Genomic DNA, 16389 nt, shown 5'->3' with positions numbered 1-16389 from the left:
GAGGGTCGCATCCTCCCCGTCTTAATCACAGGACGTTCAACACTCCGGTCATAACTCTGAGACAGCTGGAGACAGGGAGACAGGGGGCGGCGCAGAGAGGGTCGCAACCTCCCCGTCATCATCACGGGACATCCAGCACTCCGGTCATCACTACGAGACAGCCGGAGACAGGGAGACAGGAGGGCACGCAGAGAGGGTCGCATCCTCCCGGTCTTCATCACGGGACGTCCAACACTCCGGTCATCACTCTGGTCATCACTCCGGGACAGCAACTCACAATAGTTGTATTAAAGGGGAACTATCTTATAAATGGCCTTTTTCAGTGTTTAGCATTGTTTCCTAGCTATGTGGACTTATATTAATATGATCTATGTCTCTAATTCTCATATTGGCGCATTCTTCCAATTCTCCTCTCACAATATTCACCCTCACTGAACTGAGTCATCTGAAAATGTGCTGATCTGTGATGTCAGAGAGACTCAGCTGCATGAGACTCTGCTGAGACTCACACACACTCCACACAGTTACCACCGTGGTTGGAGCCCAGGCTCAAAACGGCTTAAGATCTTGAGGTAGAAAAATGCTGTTTTTGAGGACTTGATTAGAAATACAAAACAATGAATTAAAAAAAATTAGAAATTACAGAGGTGTTCCATAAACTCACAGGAATTGTGTAAAAGTGCCCAAATAGTGAAAGAAATAGTAAAATAGTTCCCCTTTAAGATACCTGTTCTCAGCTCCCTCCTACGTCCTGGTGTTGTTAAACCCATAGATATCTATAGAACACTAGATAGCTTAAGGCGGAGTCACCAGCGTCACTGAACCGCCGCCATCTTGCCAGGGGCAGCCTTGAGTGAGAGTGAGTGAGCTGCACAGACAAAAATACTCATAACTCGCTGAAATATTGACGGATTTACAAACGGGTTGGTTTGCTATAAACATCAAATATGTAGTTATGAATTTTTTTAAAGATGTTTTTTTTTACAAACCGCTTGAATCATAGCCACGTTAATAATGCTTGTAATAAACCAAACCGTTTGTAAATCCGTCAATATTTCAGCGAGTTATGAGTATTTTTGTCTGTGCAGCTCACTCACTCTCACTCAAGGCTGCCCCTGGCATGATGGCGGCGGTTCAGTGACATCGCTCTCCATTGGCCGGCAGCACGGGCAAGCTATCTAGTGTTCTATATATATCTATGGTTAAACCGGCCTAGTTGTATCAAGATACCTGTTCTCAGCTCCCTCCTACGTCCTGGTGTTGTTAAACCGGCCTAGTTGTATCAAAATACCTGTTCCCAGCTCCCTCAAAACCACCTCATTAACGGCTTCTGTCTGTCCTCAGCCTATTCTTAGCCGTCCCTAGTGTGGAAGTCACACGTTTTGTTTGCCGGTGGTTTGGGATCAGACTGTTAAAGGGGGGAAAACAAGCTTAAAATGCCACTCGAGATTAACGGCGGTGAGCGGACAAGCGGAGAGGGGGCCGCTGGCCGGGCAGCTGGAGGTCGTCCAATTAAGGTTTGTGTAAGTGGTATAGTCACAGGAGGAATGTGTCCAATAATGACTCTTGATTATCCTCTGTACATTTCAATTGTATATACTGTATATATATATATTATTAAAATGTTTATGTTATTATTATTATTATTTTAAGAACTCATTAAAGGTGCTGAAAGTGGTATTTTCTTTCTTAAAATAAGTGTTACAGTAAGTAGCTCTATATTCTGACAGCCATCACTGATATAGAGTGTCTGGTCAGTAACATGGGTCTCCCAGTCCCTCCGCTCTGCAGTAAACAGCCATCACATGATATAGAGTGTTTAGTCAGTATCATGGGTCTCCCAGTCTCTCCGCTCTGCAGTAAACAGCCATCACATGATATAGAGTGTCTGGTCAGTATCATGGGTCTCCCAGTCCCTCCACTCTGCAGTAAACAGCCATCACATGCTATAGAGTGTCTGGTCAGTAACATGGGTCTCCCAGTCTCTCCGCTCTGCAGTAAACAGCCATCACATGATATAGAGTGTCTGGTCAGTAACATGGGTCTCCCAGTCCCTCCACTCTGCAGTAAACAGTCATCACTGATATAGAGTGTCTGGTCAGTAACATGGGTCTCTCAGTCCCTCCACTCTGCAGTAAACAGCCATCACTGATATAGAGTGTCTGGTCAGTAACATGGGTCTCTCAGTCCCTCCACTCTGCAGTAAACAGCCATCACTGATATAGAGTGTCTGGTCAGTAACATGGGTCTCCCAGTCCCTCCACTCTGCAATAAACAGCCATCACTGATATAGAGTGTCTGGTCAGTAACATGGGTCTCCCAGTCCCTCCACTCTGCAGTAAACAGCCATCACTGATATAGAGTGTCTGGTCAGTAACATGGGTCTCCCAGTCCCTCCACTCTGCAGTAAACAGCCATCACTGATATAGAGTGTCTGGTCAGTAACATGGGTCTCTCAGTCCCTCCACTCTGCAGTAAACAGCCATCACTGATATAGTGTCTGGTCAGTAACATGGGTCTCCCAGTCCCTCCACTCTGCAGTAAACAGCCATCACTGATATAGAGTGTCTGGTCAGTAACATGGGTCTCTCAGTCCCTCCACTCTGCAGTAAACAGCCATCACTGATATAGAGTGTCTGGTCAGTAACATGGGTCTCTCAGTCCCTCCACTCTGCAGTAAACAGCCATCACTGATATAGTGTCTGGTCAGTAACATGGGTCTCTCAGTCCCTCTGCTCTGCAGTAAACAGCCATCACTGATATAGTGTCTGGTCAGTAACATGGGTCTCTCAGTCCCTCCACTCTGCAGTAAACAACCATCACTGATATAGAGTGTCTGGTCAGTAACATGGGTCTCTCAGTCCCTCCACTCTGCAGTAAACAGCCATCACTGATATAGAGTGTCTGGTCAGTAACATGGGTCTCCCAGTCCCTCTGCTATGCAGTAAATACATTTCTGGTATCCTGTTCCCACTTTATCCAACCAGGAGAGAGAACCCTAGATATTTATACTAATTTCAAGAAATCTTGCCAAGCCAAATTGGCTGGCAGATGATTTTACTTGTTCCAAGCTCATATTTAAAACTAGCTTTTATTTCTTTTGTCAGACCATTTTTGCAGTGTGGAGTCCTCTCTCTTGATTGGATAAAGTGGGAACTCTATTTTGTGTTTACTGCAGAGCGGAGGGACTGGGAGACCCATGTTACTGACCAGACACTCTATATCAGTGATGGCTGTCGGAATGTAGAGCTATTATTTTAACATGTAGACCAGTTATTTAAAAATTTAATTAAATACCACTATATCACAAAAAGTCCCACATACAGTAGTAATTCACTGTACAGTATAGTATAGGAATGCAATTTGGAGATATCATTTTACATTGTAGTTGGCAGGATATCGTTATGGAAAGTCTTTAGTGAATTTAGTTTTCCATTTGAGTGTGTGTGTGTGTGTGTGTGTGTCTGTGTGTGTTTTACTCAGCTGATCTTATCCCCCCCCTGCAGAATGTATGGAATGTCAGGGTGTGAATAATCAATATTTGAGATTAAAGGGGAACTCCAACATTTTGGGAAATTAGCTTATTTAACATCTTCCCTGGAGTTAGACAAGAAGATACATACCTTTTTTGTCTCTGTGCGTGCATTTTAGCTTTGGGAATAGACGCTCCGTTAGCATAGCTTAGCTTCATCACTGGAAGTGAGGCAGGACAGTAGCCTTACAGTGCCTTACAGTGTATTGCAAGGTCTGACATTGACCAAACTTGATATGCATGACCTTGGTGGGCTCTAGGTCAACTCCTGAAAAGGGGGTCAATGTCAGACTTTGCAATCAAAAGTTAGGGGGCTAATAACCCTTGCCATAATTTCAGTGCACCCCCTAACTTTTGATTGCAAGGTCTGACATTGACCCCCTTTTCAGGAGTTGACCTAGAGCCCACCAAGGTCATGCATATCAAATTTGGTCAATGTCAGACCTTGCAATACACTGTAAGGCACTGTAAGGCTACTGTCCTGCCTCACTTCCAGTGATGAAGCTAAGCTATGCTAACAGAGCGTCTATTCCCAAAGCTAAAATGCACGCACAGAGACAAAAAAGGTATGTATCTTCTTGTCTAACTCCAGGGAAGATGTTAAATAAGCTAATTTCCCAAAATGTTGGAGTTCCCCTTTAAATCATAAAAGGCCTGAAACGTGCAGTGAAACCCCAAGCGTCAAACACATCAGTCCACGAGATGTGTGTTTCCCCTTCCTATGACTCACACACTTAAAGGGGCATTTCAACCAAAAAGACAACGCTGCTGTGGCCTCGTCTCCACTAGCCAGGGTTTAGCCGTGCTGTGGCCTCGTCTCCACTAGCCAGGGTTTAGCCGTGCTGTGGCCTCGTCTCCACTAGCCAGGGTTTAGCCGTGCTGTGGCCTCGTCTCCACTAGCCGTGCTGTGGCCTCGTCTCCACTAGCCAGGGTTTAGCCGTGCTGTGGCCTCGTCTCCACTAGCCAGGGTTTAGCCGTGCTGTGGCCTCGTCTCCACTAGCCAGGGTTTAGCCGTGCTGTGGCCTCGTCTCCACTAGCCAGGGTTTAGCCGTGCTGTGGCCTCGTCTCCACTAGCCAGGGTTTAGCCGTGCTGTGGCCTCGTCTCCACTAGCCAGGGTTTAGCCGTGCTGTGGCCTCGTCTCCACTAGCCAGGGTTTAACCGTGCTGTGGCCTCGTCTCCACTAGCCAGGGTTTAGCCGTGCTGTGGCCTCGTCTCCACTAGCCAGGGTTTAGCCGTGCTGTGGCCTCGTCTCCACTAGCCAGGGTTTAGCCGTGCTGTGGCCTCGTCTCCACTAGCCAGGGTTTAGCCGTGCTGTGGCCTCGTCTCCACTAGCCAGGGTTTAGCCGTGCTGTGGCCTCGTCTCCACTAGCCAGGGTTTAGCCGTGCTGTGGCCTCGTCTCCACTAGTCAGGGTTTAGCCGTGCTGTGGCCTCGTCTCCACTAGCCAGGGTTTAGCCGTGCTGTGGCCTCGTCTCCACTAGCCAGGGTTTAGCCGTGCTGTGGCCTGTCTGGCACACAGTTAGCAGCTCCAGTGTCTTTAGAACCTGAGACAAGTCACCTTTCACAACCTGGCTGGGACTATTGTATCATCACGGTTTAGCTTGTGTACCACAGTTGCTGGTGTGAATTTTTGTAAGGTTGCCTAGCAACCGGAGAGTTGACAAGAGACGCAAACCCAACCATCCCAAACCTGGCCATGGCTAATGGAGACAAAGCATTCTTTTGACAGTTATTGAGAGATCATGGCACGAGGAGGACACTGAATCCCTGTGTTGTGTTAATTACAGCTCAATGAAATGACGTAGATCATTAAAACAGCCGTCCTTATTGCAATCTGTATCTCCATTTATTTCCCATCTACATAATTTCATTGAGCTGGAATCAACACAAGGATTCAGTGTCCTCTGGTGACGGTGGCCATATTGAAACTCGTCGACGCTCATTAACTAAACGAACGTGTGCAAAGCGGTTTAGAGAGCCTGGGAATGTGTGTGAGATTATGTGCAGAATAAATCAGCGTTGTTTTTCAGCGAAGTGCCACTTTAATTGTAAAGCATCCCCAGGTTAAGTGGGGGGCGACAGTGGCTCGGGAGGTCGTCTGGTAATCCGGAGGTTCCCGGGTTCGATTCCCGCTCCTCTCGGGCAGCCTGTCGAAGTGTCCTTGAGCAAGACACTTAACCCCCTAACTGCTCCCGATGAGCAGGTTGGCACCTTGCATGGTCGCCTCCGCCGTCGGTGTGTGAATGTGTGAGTGAACTGTACGCAGAACTGTATGCACAGCGTAAAAAATCATCGGCTGTGATCTCCCCTCTGTGGCCTCCATTTATGCCACACAAATCAGGCGGAAAGGGGAGAAGGTGATCAGGGACCCTTCTCACCCTGCTTACGACCTCTTTAACCCAGGGACGCGGGAAGTCCGCGGGAAGTGGGGGTGCTGAGATATCGATCGTTTTTGATTAATTTTTTTTTTTTATATAATTTTTTTTTAAATAAAATATATATATTATATAATTATACTTGTAGTTGTATTGTCTGCGAGACATCGCCACCACGCAACACGTCAAAATGCTCGCTATCTGCAAACAGCTCCACTGTCTGTCACGTCATAACCAACACTCTCGTTCAGAGGATACCGCTGCCCAACTCCGCGCTCTGAGTGTGCGAGACAAACAATGTAACCGTTCTGATGCACACATCACAGCCCAGCTTACCCCACCTGGCTGTTGCGCCCTCCCTCTGCAATTCGTTCCCGGCATACATGATCACCGACATGCAAAAGGTCTTCGACCACCCTCCCGGGGGCTCGGATAGTTCTGCTGGCTTGTTCATATATTCCTTTACTGCGAATTCAGCGTCCCAAAAGTCCAAAACTATCCCAGCCGCTGTGTCTATTTTTTTTACCAACAGATTTCCAGTTCCGCGTTGACACTTCCAGGCCGCGTCTATTCGAATCCCACCGGTTCATGCGTCGGCTACACGCTGTTAATAACACTGCATTATCGAGACAGCGCCCCTATGACGATCTGAATGAATTCCAAGAGTAGGGTAAATCTGCAGTGCCGCTGCCGCTCTGTGACATGAGTAGCCTCGGTTACAAATTTGGAATAAAATCCAAAACAACCTTGCAATTGCAGTTACACTCCCCGCCAGCAGGGGGTGCTGCAGCCCCTGCCGCACCCCTAGTTCCCGCATCCCTGCTTTAACCCCCTTCCCTCTGGCAGAAGACTCCAAAGTCTCAGGTGCAGGACATCCCGTTTTAAAAACAGTACATATCCCGAGGCTGTCCGTCACCTGAACTCAAGTACAAATGTACAGGCACTTTGCACCACTAGGGCTAGCACCAGCCGACAGGCACTTTAAGGCAATATGCACTTTAAACTGGAACACTGAGTTATTTATTTTAGGTACTGTAGCATTTTTTCTTTTTAATTGTTTGTGTAAAACTTTTATTGTGGGGATTGTATTGCATGTATTCTTGTGTTTTATATATTGTATGTTTTATAATGTATGTACTGTATGTGCTGGCACCAAGACAAATCCCAATCAACCATGTGTTGAAATGGCAATAAAGTTTTCTATCTATCTAAGGTGAATGGGTAGAAATGTGAGGAACAAATTTGTAAAGCGCTTTGGATAAAAGCTGCTATATAAATGCACCATTTACCTTTTTCATTCTCCCTTTCAGGCACGTATTCTACTGTACTGTACGTGTCCTGGAGAAGTGGATGAGGTCAGAAATATCATACAAGATGGTACTGAATGTTTTTTTATTGTCTTGCAAGTCAACAAACTATGGTCTCGACACATACAAGCATATTTGGACTCACATTAATATCATCATCCCTAATTTAGAGGTCCAGGTGTTAAGAATAGCGACATTTCTTGTAATTTAGCTTCCAAAAAAAAAGGCAACATCCCTGATGTCTTTGAAAACAACATGAAGTGCTGGCTTCACTCCAGTGTCGCTGCTGTGTTAACCCTTTCACTACCACACTACACAAGGTTAACCTTTTCACTACCACCACACTACAGACGGTTAACCATCTAGTGTGGTAGTGAGAGGGTTAACCTTCTGTAATGTGGTTGTGAAAGTGTTAACCCTTTGTCGTGTGGCAGTGAAAGGGTTAACCTGTATTGTCGCAGTGAAAGGGTTTAACCTTTGGTAGTGTGGTAGTGAAAGGGTTAACCTTCTGTATTGTCACAGTGAAAGGGTTAACCTTCTGTATTGTCACAGTGAAAGGGTTAATCATTCAGGTTTGTCTTCAAGGAGTTCATGATGCAGACCGGAGCTCCTCTCTTCAACAGCGTTTTATTTCACCCACTCGTTCGACTTCCTCAATTAGTAAAACTACAGCATGGCCTATCATTAATAATTTCACAGTAGAAAAGACAATATACAAAAACACCTTGGTAAAAAAAAAGAAAAGTTAATAGAAGGTTTGTAGATTTCTTATGTTACAGTCTGCTAGTCACTGCGTTCACACTGCAGGCCCTAAGTGCTCGCTTCTCATTTAAAGGTTTGTAGATTTCTTATTTTACAGTCCAGTGTGAACCGGTCCCATTCCTGAACTGACCCGTATGCGCAAATGAACAATGAAGAAGATGGACGTAAAAGATTGTGACAAATGTTCATCTAGAGCAGAGGTTCTCAACTACGGATCGTGACCCAAAGTGGGGTCGTGGGTAGGTGATAGTTGGGTCGCGCATTGGCAAGTAATACTTTTTATGAATCTTTTATGTTCTGGCAACATATTTTGCCTAAATATGCCTCGTTTTATAAATGTGTATTGATAACATAGTGCTGTAATAAAAGTTTCTAATAAATATGCATGATCAAGTTCAACAACGTGTGCTTTTATTTTGATATTCCTTAATTCCATGTTGAAATTACGCAATACATTAAGTGTGGGTGGGGTCGCCAAAAAAAATCCTAAATAAAATGGGGTTGTGGTATAAAAAAGTTTGAGAACCCCTGATCTAGAGTGACGTAAAAGTTGCATGAAAGTCCGGAAGGAGGTCACGTTGCAAGTTATTTTTTTTTTAATCAAGACCTGTATCTGATTTAGCAGCACAGATCAGAATAGAAAAGATCAGATTCCATGTGATTTGTGCCGAATCAGATCTGAGTCACATTATGAGCAAAAAAATATATAATCTGATTTGGGCCACTCTCGCTCGCAGTGTGAACGCAGCCCAAGTCATTAAAACGCATGAAGATGAAAAATATGGTAGAATATAAACCGAACATGAAAGATACATAATATAACTTTGGTTTCTTTGATACTTAATTACCACCTGGTTCTGGGTTCTATGTGTTTCATCATATAATTTAACCCTTTCACTACCGGGTAGTGGTAGTGAAAGGGTTAACCCTTTGTCGTGTGGCAGTGAAAGGGTTAATGGCTTTATATATATATATATATATATATATATATATAAAAGCATGAGCCATGGGTTTTTGATAAGAAAAATCATTATACAACATACAAAACTATATACATAGTTTTTACATTACTGTAATGTGATGACATTTTAGGCAAAGCTCCTCACAGTATCAAAAAGCTGTTTGGCACAGGACTGCGGACTCAGTCTTTAAGCGCTCTCTGTCTCATGATTATGTACAACCCCTGGTCACAGTCAGCAGCCAGTCTGTGTTTTAAGTCACATAGATGGCAAATAATTCATAGTATTATTTTTATTTTTTTTTGCCATAGCTCTTTGGCCACTGTTGTCATTTAACGATAATCACCTGCTGTCTGATTACAATCACCTGTTGTCTGCGACCAAGACGTCTGTGATAGAATACTATGAATACAGTACAACAGCCCTTAAAATATAGTGCAAAACTACTTTAAAAGGAAGGAAAACTACTTTACAATATTTTTTTCTCTCTCTCGACAATTACCGGACTACTCCGAACTACTGAATAGCAGACAACCGTTTTAAAATGAAAACCTGCCTGACAAACCAGGCACTATTGTATATGTCACAACTCATTGAGTAAAGCGACGAAATATCTACAGAAGCTCATCGTATCGTGACCATTTAGTAAACTAACAAGCTGTGGAAATACTGACGGAATGATCTAGAACTTCTTAAAATGGAATGGAATGTACACAGCATGGGGGGAAAAACCCAAATCTACGATTATTAGGAGTGTAAATATTTGACCCCACAACGATTCGATTCTATTTACGATTCTTCAGGCAACGATTCAATGCATCATGAAATCTCTTAATTTGACCACGATTCGATTAGATACATTTTCAATCAGTTAATTCGCCCAAAAATGTTGAATACACAAATGTGGCTGGGGGAACTAATTCACTCAGCATGAATGGAATATAGGTGAATAAAAAAATCTACCTAAATAAAAAAATGTGTATATATATATATTTATTAAACTGTTTAAAAAAAGAAAACCTAATCGATTATAACATTTTCAAATCGATGCAGTTGAATCGTCACCTTAGGATCGATGCATTGTTACACCCCTAACGATGATTAATATATGTTGTTCGCACATCTGTCACTGTGAGCTATAAAGAGACGACAAGCTCTGATTCAGAGACGAATCGTTGGACAGGAACGGTTTGGAATTATCTCTCTCGATTTTTGTTTTCCAAACCCGGCTCAGAATTCCTACGATAATACTGTCAAAAAAATTATCACAATACAACGAGACTACGTCATCGTCGCCCTCGAGGTTAAGCTAGAGAGACCGCTGCACTTCCGCGTTAAATGGAGCTTGTGAGGGGGAGGGGGGGAGCGCGGGGGTGGATCAAATGAGTGAATCTTGATTAGAGCCCTTGACGTAAGTGGTTGTAGCTACGGCTGTGGGGGCGCTGGAGACTAGGGTTGGGTACCGTTCACATTTGAACCGATACCGGTACCTGTGAATCGATACCGGTACCCAACGGTACCTTTTTTCGGTACTTTAGTCTCTAAAAATGTAATCTACCAACCTCAGTTGTAAAAAAAAAAAAAAAAAATCCAAACATCAAATTATTTATTATCATATATAATATATAATATTGCAGCGAGCGTTGTCTGCATCTAGCTTTGTAAAGTTAGTTCAACACTTGTTGAATCAAGTCAAATCCTAGGGAAGCGTGTATTGTGCGTGTGAACGTTGACGTGAACGTGCGGCACACTTCATAGGTTTCGTTTCGCGGTAAACTAAACATTGATGTCGTTGAACAAAAAAAATAAAATACTGTACCATTAAAAAGTACCTAATTCGGTACCCATCCCTACTGGAGACATGATCCAATAGACTTTTTTTTATACGCCTGAGTCTCCTGGACGCGGAGAGAGACCGACCCCAAGTCGATCGGCACTTTCTCGGCCCCCGAGCTATATAGTCGTTTCTCCGATCGACTTGACGTTGGTATCTCCGTGTCCAGGAGACTCAGGCATATAAAAAAAAAAGTCTATTGGCTCATGTCTCCAGCACCCCCACAGCTGTAGCTACAACCACTTACGTCAACGGCTCTAATCAACATTCATTCATTTGACCCCCCCCCCCCGCGCTCCCGTCCACCCCCCCCCCCCCCCCCCTTCCTTCCACCCTCCCCCCGCTCTCTCCCATGAGCCGGTGTGTGTCGCGGTGGTCTCTGACGCCGCCGCGTGTACAGTCCTTCCGCTGCGGGGGTGACATGAGGACAGGAAGGGGGTGACGTGAGGACAGGAAGGGGGTGACGTGAGGACAGAAAGGGGGTGACGTGAGGACACAGGAAGGGGGTGACGTGAGGACAGGAAGGGGGTGACGTGAGGACAGAAAGGGGGTGACGTGAGGACAGGAAGGGGGTGACGTGAGGACAGAAAGGGGGTGACGTGAGGACACAGGAAGGGGGTGACGTGAGGACAGGAAGGGGGTGACGTGAGGACACAGGAAGGGGGTGACGTGAGGACAGGAAGGGGGTGACGTGAGGACAGAAAGGGGGTGACGTGAGGACACAGGAAGGGGGTGACGTGAGGACAGGAAGGGGGTGACGTGAGGACAGGAAGGGGGTGACGTGAGGACAAGAAGGGGGTGACGTGAGGACAGGAAGGGGGTGACGTGAGGACAGGAAGGGGGTGACGTGAGGACAGGAAGGGGGTGACGTGAGGACAGGAAGGGGGTGACGTGAGGACACAGGAAGGGGGTGACGTGAGGACAGGAAGGGGGTGACGTGAGGACAGGAAGGGGGTGACGTGAGGACAGGAAGGGGGTGACGTGAGGACACAGGAAGGGGGTGACGTGAGGACAGGAAGGGGGTGACGTGAGGACACAGGAAGGGGGTGACGTGAGGACAGGAAGGGGGTGACGTGAGGACAGGAAGGGGGTGACGTGAGGACAGGAAGGGGGTGACGTGAGGACAGGAAGGGGGTGACGTGAGGACAGGAAGGGGGTGACGTGAGGACAGGAAGGGGGTGACGCGAGGAGGACAGGAAGGGGGTGACGCGAGGACAGGAAGGGGGTGGCGTGAGGACAGGAAGGGGGTGACGCGAGGAGGACAGGAAGGGGGTGACGCGAGGACAGGAAGGGGGGTGACGTGAGGACAGGAAGGGGGTGACGTGAGGACAGGAAGGGGGTGACGTGAGGACAGGAAGGGGGTGACGTGAGGACAGGAAGGGGGTGACGTGAGGACAGGAAGGGGGTGACGTGAGGACAGGAAGGGGGTGGCGCCAGGACAGGAAGGACGCTGCGTTACCAAGACACGGAATGTGGGTCTAATGTCCAATGAATGTGGATCTTGTAACCCCCTCCCCCTGTCCCTGTCTCTATGCAGACACGGTGCTGACAGTGCGCTCTCTCTTGCCGCCGGTGCGCTCCTCTCTCTTGCCGCCGGCGCGCCCTCTCCTCTGGCAGTAGACGTAGAGCGCGGTGAGGGGGACGCAGCTCACCGAGGAGACGAGCAGGAGGCCGATGAAGGCCTGGCCGTACGCGGGATACTCTGTCACCACGGAGCGGCCCTGAGGGGAGAGAGAGAGAGAGGAGGGACGAGGTGAGCTTGTGACTGCACCCTGTTCCTGTTCGCGGACGACTCAGCCCTGCTGGTCTCTGACAAGAACAAGTTACAGGTTGAACAAACCCTCAGCTCAGAACTCGGCAGAATCTGCACTCGTTAGGATCTCTGTTTAACAGTACTGTATATTTCCATATCTTGTATGCCACAAATGTAACAGTACTGCATATCTGTATGTCATGTATGTCATACATGTCATGATTAGTTTAGATTAGATGATTAGATTAGATTTTTATATCTGTATATTGTGTATGTCATAAATGTCATTATGAATTGAAAAATGGGGGACCCTGATGTAAACAAGACGAAAGTCTTTCTCTGGTCTGCATCCCCTTAACAATTGTATTGAGCTGTACTGTATTGTACCCATTCTGCAATCTGTTCATTCAAGTTTTCAATTAATCAATCAATCAGGTTGAGGCGTTACTTTAGTGATCCCCCTCAACATCGGGGCGTCATAGCAGTGTGGTGAAAGGGGGGAGGGGAGGTACAGGTATGGGCAGGGCGATAGTAGAAAGACGTAAATGGAGGCGATGAAAGTAGATCTGAATATAAAAATAGGAGAAAAGATAAACGGTGTAAACAATATAAAATATGAATATGAAAAATATGAGAAAGATAAACAGTGTAAACAAAGGGGCAGATGAGGGTCTGTATGTCCTATCGGTTATATTATAGTGTTACAATAAATATAGGCAATAAAGAACTTCAATCTGAACATATACTACGAGTAAAAGTAAACGGTATACACAAGGTAAAATATACACAAGGTACCCTAACTGGCACGATGTACGTCTATATATTGTAGTCTGTGCAGGTTTTGGTGGTTAGTATACTCGTTATTGCCCGCCATGCGTTGTGCGCCAGAAACGAGTTAACTCGTTTTTGGGATCAATATTTCATTTTTTCGCCATGGCATTCATAATTCATCCAGCCTCCCTCCGCTGCTGCAGCTGGACCCTGTCTGATATTGCAACGCCTCAATACCGCCGCCTGGTAACACTCCAAGTTACACTCCAGGGCCCTCATTTATCAACGTTGCGTACGCACAGATATGTGCGTAACCCGTGCGTACGATCATTTCTAAGCAAAGTGTGGGATTTATCTATTTGAACTTGTGCTTGACTTTGTGTGTATATTTAAGCACAGGTTGGACCATGCGTAGCTGGCGCCCGTTGGTAGAATATATTATTACAACAAGGAAATAAGCTTCTGTGCATTAGTTTCAACACTGGCATGTTCTGTATGAACCGTAATTCATTATAGTTCATTGTAAAATAGCAACAGTAGTGTAATTATGGTCAAAACCCTATAAATAGCATTTGGAATAATAGGTATTTTCTCTCAGAATGAATGCAGCATGGTTTATATAGCGTTATCGGAATATACGGGGTGTACTGACTGACTGCGCTCCGCGTAGCTCAACTCGTTATTATTTTGCGCACAGACCGCAGAAACACGGGAACGTTTTGATTATATTTAAAAGGCTTTACGTTAAACGAAACAAGTGGAATTTCGAAGCTGTAAGCAGAATACAAGTCATGAACACCCACGATATAAGAAAGAATAAAAAACGCATTGCAATGAGACCAGGGTGTATGTGTATTACAAAACCCTTGCAATAATGTGTCTTAAATGAATGAAAAGCATACATGCTCTGGACACAGAGCATATATCGTGTGGGTGATATGACTTGTATTATGCTTACAGAATTCCACGTATTTAGTTTTACAATGTCAAAGCCTTTTAATATAAATCAAAACGTTCCCGTATTTCTGCAATCTATGTGCAAAATAATAACGAGTTGAGTTCTAACAAAGAACGTATTACATGCTGGTATGCTGATAGAGTAAACTATTATATGAATATGAATAGGAATATGATATAAGGAAAGAAACGCCAATCGATAATCTATCATATGCGTCAGGGCCTATAACTCGCATTTTAGGAATTACTGCAGAAAACCTTAAAAACATACTTATATTCACGACAGTATTAACACGACAATGTATGAATGAAAAAATATAACGTTCCCACATCCGGAACGATAGATACCCGATGTTGAATGGGCCATAGTAATGTCGATATAGCTATAATATTTAAAAAGTTATAGCCCTGCAAAGAAGGTAAACATCTCCATAGGGTTACAGCACTGGCAGACTGGGCCCAAGGATGGGTACAATGCATGGCGGACAATGTGTTAAGAGTCAGACACACTTAGGGCGGGATCCACAAAGAATGGATTGCACGGTGCTAATTGCACCCTTACTTACAATTCATTATGAATTGAAAATGGGGGACCCTGATGTAAACAAGACAAAAGTCTTTCTCTGGTCTGCATCCCCTTAACAATTGTGTGTATTGAGCCTTACTGTATTGTACCCATTCTGCAATCTGTTAATAACATTTTCAATCAATTAATCACCGCACAGGATGAAGGACTGGCCAAGGCGGTTAGTGGAGTGTCGGGGGGCGGGGGGGGGGGGGGGGGGGGTATGAGATGGCTTAGGCTCATCTACTCCTGACGAAGGTACCGGACAACTCGTTTCAATCTATCGCCTCCGTCGCGCAAATGTGTCGTTAATAGTTAATAGTAACACATTCCGGTCTTTGAACGTCCCGTCGACGTGAAGAGAGGTGTTTTTCGGGGGGCGCAGGTCAGCGGCCGGGGCTGTTAACAGCTGTTAATGATCACGTGTAGGTAATAATAATCACTCACCAGGTCTTTGTTCCAGGCCTGATAAGTGGGCGTCCCTCCCATGATGTAGTTGACGATGTAGAAGATGAAGAGGGCGACGAGCACGAGCGGACTGATCGCCACCCACATGATCTTCCAGTACCAGTGTGGCCGGTGGCCCAGCATGTCCTCGATGTCCTTCTCGAACCTGGGGAGACGAGTGAGACATGCCCAGGTGAATGAATGAATGAATGAATGAATGAATGAATGAATGGATGAATGAATGAATGAATGAATGAATGAATGAATGAATGAATGAATGAATGAATGAATGAATTAATTAATGAATGAATGAAGTTTATTTTTCGGTCTTGTTTACAGACAAATCAAACACACCGTGTGGACTTACAAAAGGAAAAGAAAAAAGAAAAAAAATCACAAATGTACATATTCAAGGCTAGCTCACACACAAAATCCAGAATCAACGACCGAAAGGAATAGGCTGAAGCACATGCTTATTTTTGCCTATCCTTTACAAATTCTCAAAAAAACTAAATATATCTTAATATGAGAAAGAAAAAATGTAAATATGCTACAAGATATAATTTTTTAAAAGAAAAAACAAATGTTTGATGTTTTACTCAAAACTGTACTCCTGAATTATTTTATCCTTCAGGGCCTTTTTAAATCTCCCCCGAGAGGTACACAACTTCAACCTGTCACTAAGGCTATTCCATAATCTAACTCCCAAAATTGAAACACATCTAGCTTTTACATTAGTTCTTACCTTTTTACATGTTTACATTACCTGAATACATAACCCTAAATACTTTCCTTCTCTTGGTTGAAAGAGACATTGAATACAAACTGGTATGTGCATAACATTTGCATAAAAGAATAGGCATAAAATGTGCATAAAATAGACAGGCCTAAAATGAGCAGAGAATTGACAAGATAAAAGCAATGCATAAAGTGCAGACATACAACGAGTATCACAAGATAGACGGAATAAAGCAGCGCAATAAAATAGCTCTCATTTACAGAATAAAAGAAAAAAAGCTTTCGACATTTGAACAGTGGCTACAAAAATATAGATAATTTAAATGGTAAACGGTGCATTTATATAGCAGCCTTTATCCCAAACGCTTTACAATTTGTTCCTCACATTT

The 16389-nt window shown here is 44.7% G+C and overlaps 1 protein-coding gene across 1 annotated transcript in view; it reads right to left on the bottom strand.

Moving 5' to 3' along the window:
* Positions 1-12298: 12298 nt before the first annotated feature.
* The window catches only part of slc6a20 (solute carrier family 6 member 20), a gene marked incomplete at both ends in the record, with an annotated part of 112033 nt that continues 107942 nt past the window's right edge, over positions 12299-16389 (bottom strand). Inside the window, 2 exons of the mRNA XM_084308320.1 lie at positions 12299-12490; positions 15263-15428. Coding sequence (XP_084164446.1) covers positions 12299-12490; positions 15263-15428 — 358 coding nt within the window. The remainder of the gene's footprint in view (positions 12491-15262; positions 15429-16389) is intronic.

This window comes from Notolepis coatsorum (genome assembly GCF_963971535.1).
Source record: "Notolepis coatsorum genome assembly, chromosome: 2".
NCBI classification, from domain to species: Eukaryota; Metazoa; Chordata; class Actinopteri; order Aulopiformes; family Paralepididae; genus Notolepis; species Notolepis coatsorum.
This window is presented reverse-complemented; position numbering and strand designations above follow the sequence as displayed.